The sequence below is a fragment of the Vidua macroura genome, chromosome 28 (genome assembly GCF_024509145.1).
Source record: "Vidua macroura isolate BioBank_ID:100142 chromosome 28, ASM2450914v1, whole genome shotgun sequence".
NCBI classification, from domain to species: Eukaryota; Metazoa; Chordata; class Aves; order Passeriformes; family Viduidae; genus Vidua; species Vidua macroura.
In genome coordinates this window covers 4,216,806-4,229,976 of record NC_071598.1, presented here as the reverse complement: position 1 = coordinate 4,229,976, position 13,171 = coordinate 4,216,806, and the positions used below count along the sequence as shown (strand labels likewise).

Here is a 13,171-nt window from a genome sequence, read left to right as displayed (position 1 = left end):
TCAGCCCTGCTTTTGGAGTAAAACTTCTGTTTAAATGTTTGAAAAAGCAAAGCCTGGCTCCATTAGTAGCTTTTGCAATTAGGTATTTGAGGCAGGGAGCTGTGACTGTGGAGGAAAAAAAAAATTCTCTTTTCCTTACAGGGTTCATTGTATTGGTCGCTGTTCTTTCCTCACAGATGTTTCAATTTAAAGTTGGGAAAATAGTTTTCATGCTGGATTTGAGTCGCCAAAGGATGCTTGGCTGACATTTGCTTGCCTCTTGGAGCTGAGCTGAGTTTTGCTCGGTGTCCCCTGGTGCAGGGGCTGGGGCTGAGCCCCCCGAGCTCTGCCCAGGCTCAGCCCTGGCTGTGCAGGAGGAGCTGGGGCTGCTCTGCAGGGAGGGCAGAGGCTGCTGCTTGCAGGGAATAAATACCAAATAAATCCTCTGCCCTCAGAGCCCAGCCTGAGCCAAGCAAATCACCGCAATCCAGTGCTTAAAGCCAGGGCCAGCCCTCCCAAAGACGCTCTGCTCCGGTTAAGCCTGGCTTAAATGGAGGAGAATCGTCTGTGCTTTTCTCTGAGCAGCCTCGGGCGTGCCGGCACCTCAGGTGAGCTCACATAATTCAGGTTAAAACGGCAGTCGCAGCCCCTCGGGTGAGGCTGGAGAAGTGGCTCCGTCCAATTTCTGGGGTGATTTAGGGCAAAACTGAGAGGTTTCGTTTAAACTTGTGATGTTTGAGTGGAGCTTTGGGCAGGTGTGGCTGCCCAGGGAGGGCAGTGATGCCTCCACAGCCACCCTGCGAGGGGCTGCAGGTCACCAAGAATCTCAGAATTATTGCACAACCCGGGGCACAAAGCCCCAGGGCAGGGGAGAGCCTGGCACCCCTCACCTTGGCACCCCTCACCTTGGCACCCCTCACCTTCCAGCAGCTCAGGGAGGGCAGTGACACCTGCTTGGGTGGTTTAGAGTGGGAAGTCAAGGGCTGGAGCTGTGCCACGGGTGCAAATTGCTCTGATGATTTAAAGGTTTATTTTCATGTCTCTGTGGAAAAGAGGCTGAGGTGCTTCACATTTTGTCCCTTTCAGATTTTGAAGAAGTCCTGTATAGAAATCCTGGCAGCAGAGCCCTCCAGTATCTGTGCAGGGGGTAAGTATGAACGAGGCCACGTTCTCCGTGTTGCCTAAAATACAATTTTCAGTCCATCTCTAATTGCTGGAGAGTGCCAGATTCACTAATTACCAGGGGCTAAATATTTCACCTTTTTTTGGGGGGGTGAATTTCTTTTTCACCTCAGGGCAGTTTGCATGTGCCCCACTTCTGCCAAGTGAAGTCAAATGGGATTTTCATACAGAAAAGGCCTGAATTCAAAAGTTTTACATAAATGTTCTTCTGTCAAACCAGTCTGCCTTACTTGGCTGTGAAGTAGATGCACTGCACTTAAAAAAGATATTTACATACTCAAGTGATAAACAAGGATGCTTCTAGAACCACAGATGGCTTAAAATCATCATTTATAACCATCTTTAACACTTTCTGAGGGCTTTGATCCTTAGTGGGAGGACAGGTCTAGGACCAGCTGTGCCCAGAGAGGAAATGCAGAGGGCTTTAGAAAAACTGCATCAGAATTTGGCCAGGCCTTCACAAGAGGAGCAGTCCTTGGAAAATGCCAGCAGTTATTTGGATCCTCCAAGTTTGGGCAAACAGTTCTTGCTCGTGGCCTGCAGATAGCTTAATCACTTTGGGACTGGTGGAAGTGCCACTGGCTACATCAGTTATGTGCTTTAGTGTCCTTAAAATCCGTGTTTGCAGGCACAGCTGGGACACCTTGAGTGTTCACGTTGCTGTGCACGTCCTTGAGGGATGCTGGCAGATTTTCCCTTTTTTTTTTTTTTTTTTTTTTTTTTTTTTTTTTTTTTTTTTCTCAAGGGGCCAGCCTGAGGGCTCTGTGTTACCTGAGGCCACTCTTGCACTGCTGGCTTGTCCAGGGCACTGCACTGCAGGGGTGGATTTCAGCACAGCCATCACTCTGAAGTGAATTTCTGGGTAATTTGGCCGTGCAGGGGGCACTGGGCTCTCCAGTCCAGCCCCAAGTGGCCCTGTGATATCTCTGATTTCTGCTCTTTGTACTTGAACCCTCATCCCCCAGAGCCTGGGAATTCTGTGATTTCCCTTGAATTTTGAACAGAGCTCTTGTGCCCTTCCCAAAAGCCGTCCCCAGCACACAAAGGGCCTGGAGCAGCTTCCCTGCATGTGCTGGGATGATTTTCAGCTTGGCTGCAAACCAGTGGGGCCTGGAAGGGAGCCCAGATTCCAGAAATGTGCTTTTCCTGACAAGTACAGTGTGCAGGGCCCTGGGGGAGGTGAGGGAAATGGGGGCTGTGAAATGCAAGGGCAAAGAGCTGGCCCTGCACAAAAAGGAGGTTCCTTGTGCTCCTGGGGATGTTAAATCCGGGGTGCTGTCCCTGAGGCTCTGAGGTAACTCCTGGTTTGCCTTGCACAGTTTTGTGCTCAAATCCCCTTCCCCAGCCAGGCTGCAGTGGGGATGAGCTGAGTGCCTCTCCCAGAGAGTCCCAGGAGTTGTGGGGCTGCTTCCCTTACAGCTCCCTGGGAAAGGAACACTTAAACTTCCCCAAATTATCTGTCACTAGAAGATTTTTTTTTTTTTTTGCCTTTTTCATCCAAAACTTTCTGCCATTTGAAATGGACACTTGGGAAGGGCAGAGCTCAGTGTCCCTGAAGCTTCATGTTTCCACTGCAGGCCAGCCCAAGTGTGTCTGTGCTGAATTGTTCCCTGCTGCCAAAAATCCACGTTGAAATTGGGTATGTCAGGAAAATTAATCCACAAATGTCAGAGGTTTATGTCCAAAAAGGAGGCAGAGGAGTCCTTTTTCTTCATTCCAATAAAGGGAGAGGCCACAGGACATTCCCCTGGGGTCTCTCCAAGTTTTGGAGGATGCAGCCTCCTTTTTTATCCTAATTTCCCTTCTCTCTTTCCCCATTGGCTGAGGTACTTGAGGGGTACAGATTTCCCATAACACCTGATACCTGAGGTTTCCCTCTAATGTACAACCCTCCCTTTTAATTTTTCATTCTTATGGAATTCAGGGGTTTTCCCCATTGTTTCTTACATCTTTCAATGTCCAATTTTATTTATCTGCAAGCCTACAGTTTATTTGTAAAAGCAAATAACTTTTTCCCTTCACCAATCAGCAGAATCCTCCCCATTGTTTATTTTATCTCCCAGTGCTGGTTTTATCCCCCAGCAGATCCACAGCCGGTCTGGAAAGACAAGTCCCTCATTCCTCTCAGGTGCATTTCTAACAGGTTTTTAACCCAGTTGTGGAACAGCCGATTTTAGCAGCTGAGAGCCTCTCACAGTGAGCATTCCCTGAGCTGCTGTGCCTCAGCACTAACCCCGAGACTGTTTTGGCAGAGTCCTTCCAGGTGGTGGTCAGGGGGAATGGCTTTCGCCATGCCCGCAACGTGGACCGGGTGCTCTGCAGCTTCAGGATCAACGACACGCTCACTCTCAGTAAGCTCCGGGGTTTTGTTTTCCTTCCTGCCCCTGCATCCTCTCTGCGCTTTGCACCTCCAAACGCCTTGGCTGTGAGAGCTCTGAATGGGCAGGGTGCAGAAGGGATTCCTTTTCAAAAGGGAGATTGCTCAGAGCATCCCTGGCTGGACTGTAATCAGGGGCTCAGTTGTGGTTCTCTCCTCACCTGTGTTTTGGGGTGCTCAGAGCATCCCTGGCTGTGAGCAGGGGCTCAGGTGTGGTTCTCTCTCCTCACCTGTGTTTTGGGGTGCTCAGAGCATCTCTGGCTGTGAGCAGGGGCTCAGGTGTGGTTCTCTCTTCACCTGTGCTTTGGGGTGCTCACAGGGGGATCAGGTGTGGTTTTCCCCTCACCTGTGTTTTGGGGTGCTCAGAGCATCCCTCAGAGCTGTGAGCAGGGGATCAGGTGTGGTTCTCTCCCCTCACCTGTGTTTTGGGGTGCTCAGAGCAGCCCTCAGAGCTGTGAGCAGGGGGTTCAGTTGTGTTTTCCCCTCACCTGTGTTTTGGGGTGCCCTGCTCCTGCAGCTCTGCCTGTGGAGCTGTGCTGAGCAGGGGATTCCTAACCTGGGATTTGCTCAGAAAAGGCCTGATTGCTCTGGAGGCAGCCCTGCCCCTGCTCAGGGTAAATTGAATGCATTAATTACCTCTGGGAAGTGGAGCTCTAAAGGCTGGGTGTGTTTTGAGCATCTGGGTAACTTGTTCTTTGGAGCAGGGGGAGTTTGCTGTGGCAAGGCTGGAAACAAAATAGAAATAAATGTAGAAGCAGATACTATAAAGAATTTCTCCTTGCTCTTAGAGCAGTGCATTTCAAGGACAATTATGACAGATAACTTTTCCTTTCATTTTGTAGTTTCTTGGTGGGTGGGGCAGAGAATTAGGGAGGTGTTTTGGCTCATCTGAGGTGACACAACTCAAACCCTCTCCCTGAGAGAACTGAACCAGGATTTTATGGAAACCTGATGGAGGTTAGAAAGCTCAGCTGTCTTTGTTTGCTCCAAACCTCTGTGCCTCTGATTGTATCAGGGAGGGAGGTATTTTTAAAGATAACACTGAGCCAACAGTTCCTGAAACCTTAAATTATCCCAGCTGAGATGTAGTGAGCAAGGCTGGGACGTGCCGAGGTTAAAGGCATGAGCTAATGGGGTTTTATTTGGATTATTGGCAGGGAAAAGTGGCAGGTGAAGAGAGCATCGACTCATAATGTTCAGAGCTATGGGATAAAAAAAAAAAAAAAAAAAAAGAGGAACATCTGTAGAAAGCATGAGGAGTATTTGGCTGAGCAGAGCTGTGATCAGGGGCTTGCTCAGCAGCAGGACCTGGGAGGATTGGCTTCAGCCTGCACAGAGTTAAAGGTGATCATCCAGAGCAGTGACTGAGGGCTGCTCTGTGGTGCTGAAACGCCTGAGACTGCCCAGATGTGCAGGAGCCAGCCCAGACAGCTCTGGGCAGAGGGGCTGAGCCCTGGGCAGGGAGGCTGAGCCCTGGGCAGAGGGGCTGAGCTCTGGGCAGAGGGGCTGAGCTCTGGGCAGAGGGGCTGAGCTCTGGGCAGAGGGGCTGAGCCCTGGGCAGGGAGGCTGAGCCCTGGGCAGAGGGGCTGAGCCCTGGGCAGGGAGGCTGAGCCCTGGGCAGAGGGGCTGAGCTCTGGGCAGAGGGGCTGAGCCCTGGGCAGGGAGGCTGAGCCCTGGGCAGAGGGGCTGAGCTCTGGGCAGAGGGGCTGAGCCCTGGGCAGGGAGGCTGAGCTCTGGGCAGAGGGACTGAGCTCTGCCCTGAGCACTGACAGCTCAGTGGGGAGATGAGAGGCTGCTGGGGGAGCAGGGGGAATCGTTGCTCTGTGACACCTGGGAAGTTTGGCAAGCAGCTTTTGCAGCCTTTCCTGGAGCAAAGCCCTGCTGATCCTGCAGGACCTGCAGTCAGCACTGGGTATTGCAGTGGCACTTTCCTAAAGCCCTCAGTGGGGATCCCTGCAGTCAGATTTCAGTGCCCAGCAGGTTCTTGGGTGAGCTATTAACCAATTCTGGCATGGTTATATGGCTACAAGAAAGCGCCACTACCTCTTCAGTCACTTTCTTTGGGTTCCTGTATCTCTTTTTTTTTTTTTTTTTTTTTTTTTTTTTTTTTTTTTTTTTTTTTTTTCCTCTATGTTAAAGCATCCTGCATACATTGAAGCTTTTTTTATTATTATGGTCAGGAAATATTCCAGGTTCTGACTTGCCAGAAGGTTACACCCTGCTAAATGGCATAAGAAATTATTCCCTCTTGCTGGAAATAATAGATTTTCCAGGCTACACTGAGCTGTTCACGTGTAGGAACACTAAGTTCAGAATTCAGGAGTCTGAGCAGTGTCAGGTACCTGCTTGAAAGGGCACCTACAGAGCCCAGAAGTGTTTTTGTGGGAGGATTGACCCTCCTCTGTTCCTGCACGCTGCTCAGGCCCCAGGACTGGCCAGTTTGGGTCATCTGGGGAGGTTCATCCAGCAAGAGCCTGATTTTCCTTGCAGCTCTGGGGGTGATCAAGGCCTGGGCATCCCTGGTATAAAATGTCCAAAGAGACAAAGTGATCCCAGCCCCGAGCCTGGGACCCAAATGACATCAGGGCAGCAAACTCAGGACCTCCTCCTCCTTTCCCAGCCCTGCCAGCAGCCCTGGCAGCAGTGCAAACCACAGCATGCAGCCTCTGGCATGAGATTCTGTGAAAAACATGGCCAGTCTCCTGTGAAAATGCAAAAAGTTCAATAAAGGACAACAGGAGACAAGGACCACAGAGCAGAGGTTTTTATGGCACTCAGCCAAGGGCACCCTGTTATCTTCGGGGACACCCCTTAAATACCTTTTAATTACATCAGCATATTCATAGGCCCTTTATGCACAGTAAACTTTCCCCCAAATAGTTTACATGTTCCAAGAGTTGTTTGGTATATTTCTTCTTGGCTCTGCCTTCTTTTTTATCATCACCTCCAGTTTTTGGGCCCTGGCCCTCACTGCCTTCAGAGGGTGAGTGCTGATGGTTGGCAGATCTGTGGAGGTGTCCTCACCCTGTGTTCACTGGGTGTTATCCCATCCCAGCAGGCATTTTAACACAGGCAAACTTATATCAGCTATTTCTCTAAGCTTAATTAAAAAAATATATATCTGTATAACAAAGTTACCTTAACACCACACATATAGAATCCATTTTAATATTTGCAAAAAGCCAATATTATAATAAGTGTCTATAACAATGGGGAGCCCCCAGCCCCTCTCTGGGATGCAGAAATCTGTCCTGCAGCAGAAGTGTTGTTTTGTTTGCCTTCCCTGGGCGAGTTTTCCAGGCAGGAGTCAGATGGGCCAGAGTTATGCAAACCAAATGGATGCTCCTTTGTTTAGAGCACAGCTCATTTTTGTGGTGAAACACAAAACATTCTCCACACAAACTGATCTGTGCCTGCAGCCAGCCTGGCCAGCCTGGAGCTCAGCCAGGACTGATAAACCTTCTAGAGAGGCTTGGACTGACGGGGGGTGGGCAGGGAGAGAAAGAGAAACAAAAATCCAAGGAGATCTGAGTAAAAGGCCTTGCAGGATGAAGCAGCTTTTGTTTTTTAAGTGCTGGCAGGGAACAGCCTTTGGCCTCAGCTGCCAGAGTTAGAAAAGGAGAAAACAAGACACTGATCTTCGTTTTCTTGGCATGTGTACACTGAGACAGTGTCATAAATTCATGGAGTTCATGATATCCTCATAAATCAGGGTGAGGACATCCCTGTGGGAGCAGATGTGCCACCACAGCACACCCAGAGAGCTGGAAAATGGACTGGGCAGCTTCTGGCAGTGTCTGGGCACCAGTGGTGCTACAGAGCTCTGGCTCGACTCTGCAGAGGAGGAATATCACCCAGTGTTCCTGCTCCTCAGGCCTCTTGGTAGTTTCTTTCATCACTTTTAAAACCAGTGTAATTCAGGCTGGAAGGTTTAACTGAGGTTCAGATGCTTCTGCCTTAAAATGTTACATTTTCTGTAATGCACAACTTTCCTAACTTGGAAACTAACTCTGTTTCAAGTGTCCCTGTCCCCCTGCACACAGTGTCCCTGTCCCCATGCACACAGTGTCCCTGTCCTCTGACCTTCCCGAGAGCTCCCCACCTTCAGCCCTGCTGTGTCTCACACCTGAGGCAGCTCCTCATCCCCCATCTCGTTTATGGCAAGGAAAACCCGTGTTTAAATTTAAACATGCTCTCCGAGGCCTGTGTGAGTGGTTTGGCACTAATCCCACTGTCTCCCCTCTCCAGATGAGAAGCCTTTCGTGGTGGAGGACACCTACCTGCTGTGCCCAGCACCTGTGCTGAGGGAAGTTGGCATGTACGTTTTTGCTGCCCCGATACTCACCCTGCCCGCGGGGAGATGGGGCTGGGTCTCCTCCCTGTGCTCTGCCACTCTCCTTGGTCCCATGTGGATCCCAGGCTGCCATCCCCTCGTGCTCAGTGCCAGCTGTGCCCTGGAGCACAGGGAGCAGTGGGAATTATCCGTCCAGGGGGATTTCTGAGCAGCCAGGGCACAGCGTGGCATCAGACAGAGGGCTGTGTGTGAGCTGCCCTGACTTGGTTCTATTTTTTTCCAGGGAAGCAGCTCTTCAAGTCAGCATGAATGATGGGCTGAGCTTCATCTCCAGCTCTGTCATCATCTCCAGCACGCACTGTGTAAGTTGTGATTCCTGAAATGCTTCTGGGGGTGCTGGGCTTTAACACCAGGAGCGTGTCCCAGCAGCAGCAGGGCTGCCAGGCTGGCTCTGCCTGCTGTGAGGGACCTGTCCCCCGCTCAAAGGGCACTTTGAACATGTGGCAAGGGGACATTTCGGGTGTCTTGTGTGCCACAATGTGGCCAAGCCTTCAGTGACACCTCAGGCTCCAGGTCTCTGCTGGGACAGGTGATGCCTTGGGAAGGCTGAGCTAGAGCAGAGTCACAGAATAAAGCAGGGATTTATTCAAAGGATCTCCTCCATGGATCCACCTTGGGCAGCACAAAAGCCCAGCCAGGGCTGCACCCAAGATGAACCCAAAATGGTCACAAAATGAACCCAAGATGAACCAAAATGGTCACAAAATGAGCCCACGATGAACCGAAAATGGTCACAAAATGCACAACCAGTCATGGGGTCTCTCGCTTTTCTAAGTTCTGCTCTGTTTGCATATTGGGGTTAATTGTCCAATTCCAGCTTTAGGTTATGAAGTCCCATCCTCCTTGTTTTTCTCTCTTCATTCCACGTTGTTTGTTCTCCTGGGCCTGAGATTTGGGTGGTTGTCCTTAGTCCCCAGCTACAGCAGGAATTGTTTTGTCTCCCTGCTCTGTGAAGAGCTCACCATCCCCTAACATGCAGCTCAGAACTGCACACTAAAGCAGCACAGAACCTGAAAAATATGAAAACTAAAACCTGAGGCATCACAGGGACCAGGGCTGGGCTGGCAGTGCCCTGGAGGTGTCTGTGCCTGCCTGGCCACTGCCCAGGGGACAAGGAGCAGCTCTGCTGCCTTCCTCTCCTGGGCTGATCCCTCTGCAGCAAGTGCAGCAGCTGTGATCAGCAGGGAAACCAGCCAGAAATGGGCCAGAAATGTGCTGGGTTCCCCCCTGGAGTGGGGGGAACATGGGGGCTGTCAGAACTGCTGCCCTCAGGCTCTGCTGGGAACAGGATGATGAAATTTGTCATTCCCAGTAATGCTGGACATGCTGCTCCTGCTGAGGGCTGGCTGTTGGGAGCAGGGCACGAAATGAGGCATGCTGGGGGGTGGGAAGGAATTCCTTTGGGATTCCCAGTAGTCATTCATGCCTGGTGCACTCAGCTTTATTAATCTGTGGGCAGACTTAGCATTGCCCAGGCCATGGCTGAGGCACTGCTTTCATTTTCCTGTCAACTGGCTTCGAGTAATTTTTGGGATGCCAGGAGGACTGAAGGATGTGTCCCCAGGCTGCTTTTGTCCCTGTGCAGCAAAGGGAAAGGCCAGCACAACATGAGCTTCCAGAGGGGCTCTCTGGCTGAAGTACCAGCTGAGAAAAGGCTTTTGTGTCACCCCAACCTGACCCTTGTTCCTCAAGGACAAGACTGTGTGGAGAGAGTTTTCAGAGCTTATGTGAGAGGTTAAATTCCAAAACCAACAAAGATTTCCTCATGACTTAAAAGAAGGGAATTTATTTTATTAGTCAGGTTTTAGTTTCTAGTTCACTGATCACTGGCAGAAGTGCAGATTTTGTCAGCACAAAGGGGTTTCTATGTTTTACTCACATGAGGCAGGACCTGGGAAACAATGCTTAGAGAAGAATTATTCCTTCCTCACGTGCTTTCTTCTGAGGGTAGAATTATTATTTGTAGGTTACAGGAGATGAAATACCTGTTTATCTTCTGCTGTTTAACAGCTGTAAGGAAACCTTTGGAAATGCCTGTGCTTCACTGATGCCTCCAGCCTGGGAGCCTGGATCTGCAGGGCAGCCACAGCTCAGATCCTGCTTCTGAAGCCAGATGAGAAATTTTCAGTGGCTGCTCTTTGCAAACTGTAGCTCAGGCTTCAGAAAAACAGGACAATTCCTCCTGGGCAAATGCACATTTTTGTCTTTGTAGCAGTGTTTTATGTTTTCAAATCCTTTTCAAAGGTAAAACTGTTCACTGGGACTGCAATGCTCTCTTTAATTAAGGTTACAGGGGCTCCAGCTCTGGAAATACCCCTACACAAAGTGAGCACCAAATTGTTTAATTGGCTTCAGACCTGGAATTGGGTCTGCTGGGCCATCTGGGAGCTGGGAAATGAAGTGATGGTGACCCACAGGGAAAAACCAGATATTTCCTTCCCTTTGTGCACAGCAGCCATCAGTGCTTTGGTGTATTTCTGGAGTGGTCAGCTCTGGAGTGGCCTCTCCAAAAGCTCCACACTCACCTTGGTGCCAATGCCCTGCATCCCAGCCCCCCGTGCCCCCCAGGAGTGGGTGTTTGCTGGGAGAAGGAGCAAAGCCAGCAGTTCCATGGCCTGAAAAGCTTTCTTTGCCTTTTATATTCTGACACAGTCTGTAAATGATCTGCACAAATCCCTTTTCCCCTGTAAGCAATAGCTGTCGTTTTCTGTCAACTGTCGATTCTCAAGGACTCTCTGGAGTTAATCCAGAGAAGCAAACATTCAATTGACAGCATGGCTGAAGCAGACAGCTGCTTTCCTGGCAAGCAAAGACCAAAAATGAACACTCAGGAAAGTCAGCTGGACTTTGACTCCCTGCTGGAAGAATGAGCAAGAGGTGGCTGGTGGAGTTGGGAGCTCTTGGAAAGGGATTCACTGCTGGTGCTGGGTCAGGGCTGGAGGAACTGGGAGAGGGGAAAGTGTTAAACACTGTGTTGTGATGTGCAGGTCCTCACTGGAATGAAATCAGACATTTGAAATGCTTCAGCCCTTTCTCAGCAGCTGTACCAGACTGGGAGGGAGATCTCAAAGCACCAGTGGAACTTTCTGAGCAGGCAGATTTTTGTTCCTGCTTGTCATTCAGCTTGGCTGAATCATTTATCATTCAGCTCCTGCCTCAGCACAGTCAGAGCTGTATAAACCACAGGCACTGCACAGTGACAGCTAAATTCTGGGTGACACTGGGAAGATCTGGCAGCTCCAGCCCTGCCCAGGCCTCTGGACTCGTTTGCTGCTGTGATACACAAGCCCCCAGCTGGCCAGGCCAGCTGCACTGCAGAGGAACAGATGTGCTGGGGTATCAAAAATTGGCTTTTACAGGTTGTTCCTGGGGGAAAGGAAAGTAAAAATAAATTCTATTTTTTAAAATGAACAAAAAAAAAAAAAAAAGTCCCTAGAAAACAGTTAAAAAGCTACTTTAATTTGTGTTGTACTTTTGAAAATTGATTTTAGAATACTCTTAACGACCAAATAATTGTTTTAATATGGGGCTACAGGGCAGATAACGATTAGACATAAAAAGCCTGATTTTTTTCCTACAATTTCAGGGCAGTAAAGCATTGAGATCACATTTTCTAAAGCGTTGAATACCAGCAGGTTGCATTTTGCAGATGATGGATGTGCCTTCATGCTGTTTGTCTGGAGGAATAGCCCCAAATGAACAGCTCTGTCTTCTCAAATGAGCTTTTTCTGTGTGCATTGGGGTCCAAGTTCCATTTCCAGACATGTCTTGGGTGATTTATTCTCCTGTGTGGATTACCCCCTCTTGATTCCAAGTGTCAGAGATCGGGTTCTCTTGGTCCAAGTTCTCCAGAAATTCTTTCTGCACCAGCAGAGAGGTTGGAAAATGCTCTCAAACTGGTTGTTCTTCCATTACTCTGTGTTCTGGAATGGTGGGGAGGTCATCAGGCCCTTGGGCTGCAGGGATTCAAGCATTTGTCACAGCAGCAGGTCAGCCTGGCCCTGGACCTGTCCTAAGCCTGGCCCTGACACTGGCTGGGGGGGTTTAAATCTCTGCCTCTTGCAGCAGGAGCATCTCGGAGAGCTTTAAGTCAGGCCTTGCTGCTCTGGGAGCAGCAGGATCCTGGCACAGGGAGGCTGGCACAGCTCAGGGTCACAGGCACAGCTGCAATTCTGCTGCAGAACTGCAGAAAATGGGCTTTAACTGGGAGAATCCTGAGAGGAGGGGACCTTCTGGAGTTAATGATGGGGAAACTCCCTGTGTGTCCTTGTGCTGGATGCTCAGAGCTCTTGGAAAGCTCCTGGCAGAGCTGCTCTGAGTCAGCACAGCTGAGAGGAGCAGCAGGACCTGGGTCATTGGCCCTGGAGATCTCTGTGAGTTTGGACTCAACTGTAACACCAGCATGTTTGGGCTGCAGGAGGGAGGAGCTGCAAGGAAATTGCTTAAACTGCAGGAAAACCTTGCCAGTATTGTGGCTGTCCCATCCCTGGCAGTGCCCAAGGCCAGGCTGGATGGGGTTTGGAGCACCCTGGGACACTGGGAGGTGTCCCTGCCCCTGGCAGGGGTGGCACTGGATGGGCTTTGAGGTCCCTTCCAGCCCAAACCCCTCCATGATTCCATGACTGTGTTATGAGCTCTTCTTCAAATCTTTCTTTAAGCCTTCACCTCAATATTCTGGGGAAGGTTACATGAATTTTAATCTGAATTAAGTGTTTGATGTAAGTGCAGGGTCAGAACAGAATGCATGATGTGAATGATGCAAAACCTGTGAGGTGAAGGAGAGGTCTCAGCCTCTGTGCAGGGAGGTGCTGGGGAGGGCAGGTGCCACGTTCCCTGTGTGAGGAGAGGGGAGAGCTGCACCTGCTCTGACAATTAAATGGGTGCCATTAGTGTGATTAACCCTAATGACATCATTAACGTGGCAGCAAATAGAGAGGGGCCTTTGGGACAGAGCTGGGGCAGGGTGCACGGGAGGATGTGTTATTGTAAATGCAGTGAACCCGGTGGGAAGAAATGCTGATGTCTGACTCCAGTTCAGAAGGCTGAATGATTTCTTTATTATAACTATGCTATAATACATTAATATGCTATTTAAAGGAGATACTAGAACTATATACTTACTTTTTCTAACTGCTATATTTAACTAACTCACAACTCGTGACCCTCTCTCCAGAGTCCAGATATAGGTGGATTGGATTGGTCATTAGGCTTAAACAATCTTCACTAGAATTTAATCAAGCAATCACCCCAGGTAAGCAATTCTCCAAACACATCCTACA

At 49.8% G+C, this 13,171-nt stretch overlaps 1 protein-coding gene across 1 annotated transcript in view; it reads left to right on the top strand.

Moving 5' to 3' along the window:
- Positions 1-13,171, top strand: part of ANTXR1 (ANTXR cell adhesion molecule 1) — a 64,041-nt gene that overhangs the window by 20,756 nt on the left and 30,114 nt on the right. Inside the window, exons 9-12 of the mRNA XM_054000608.1 lie at positions 1,066-1,126; positions 3,414-3,512; positions 7,787-7,856; positions 8,116-8,194. Coding sequence (XP_053856583.1) covers positions 1,066-1,126; positions 3,414-3,512; positions 7,787-7,856; positions 8,116-8,194 — 309 coding nt within the window. The remainder of the gene's footprint in view (positions 1-1,065; positions 1,127-3,413; positions 3,513-7,786; positions 7,857-8,115; positions 8,195-13,171) is intronic.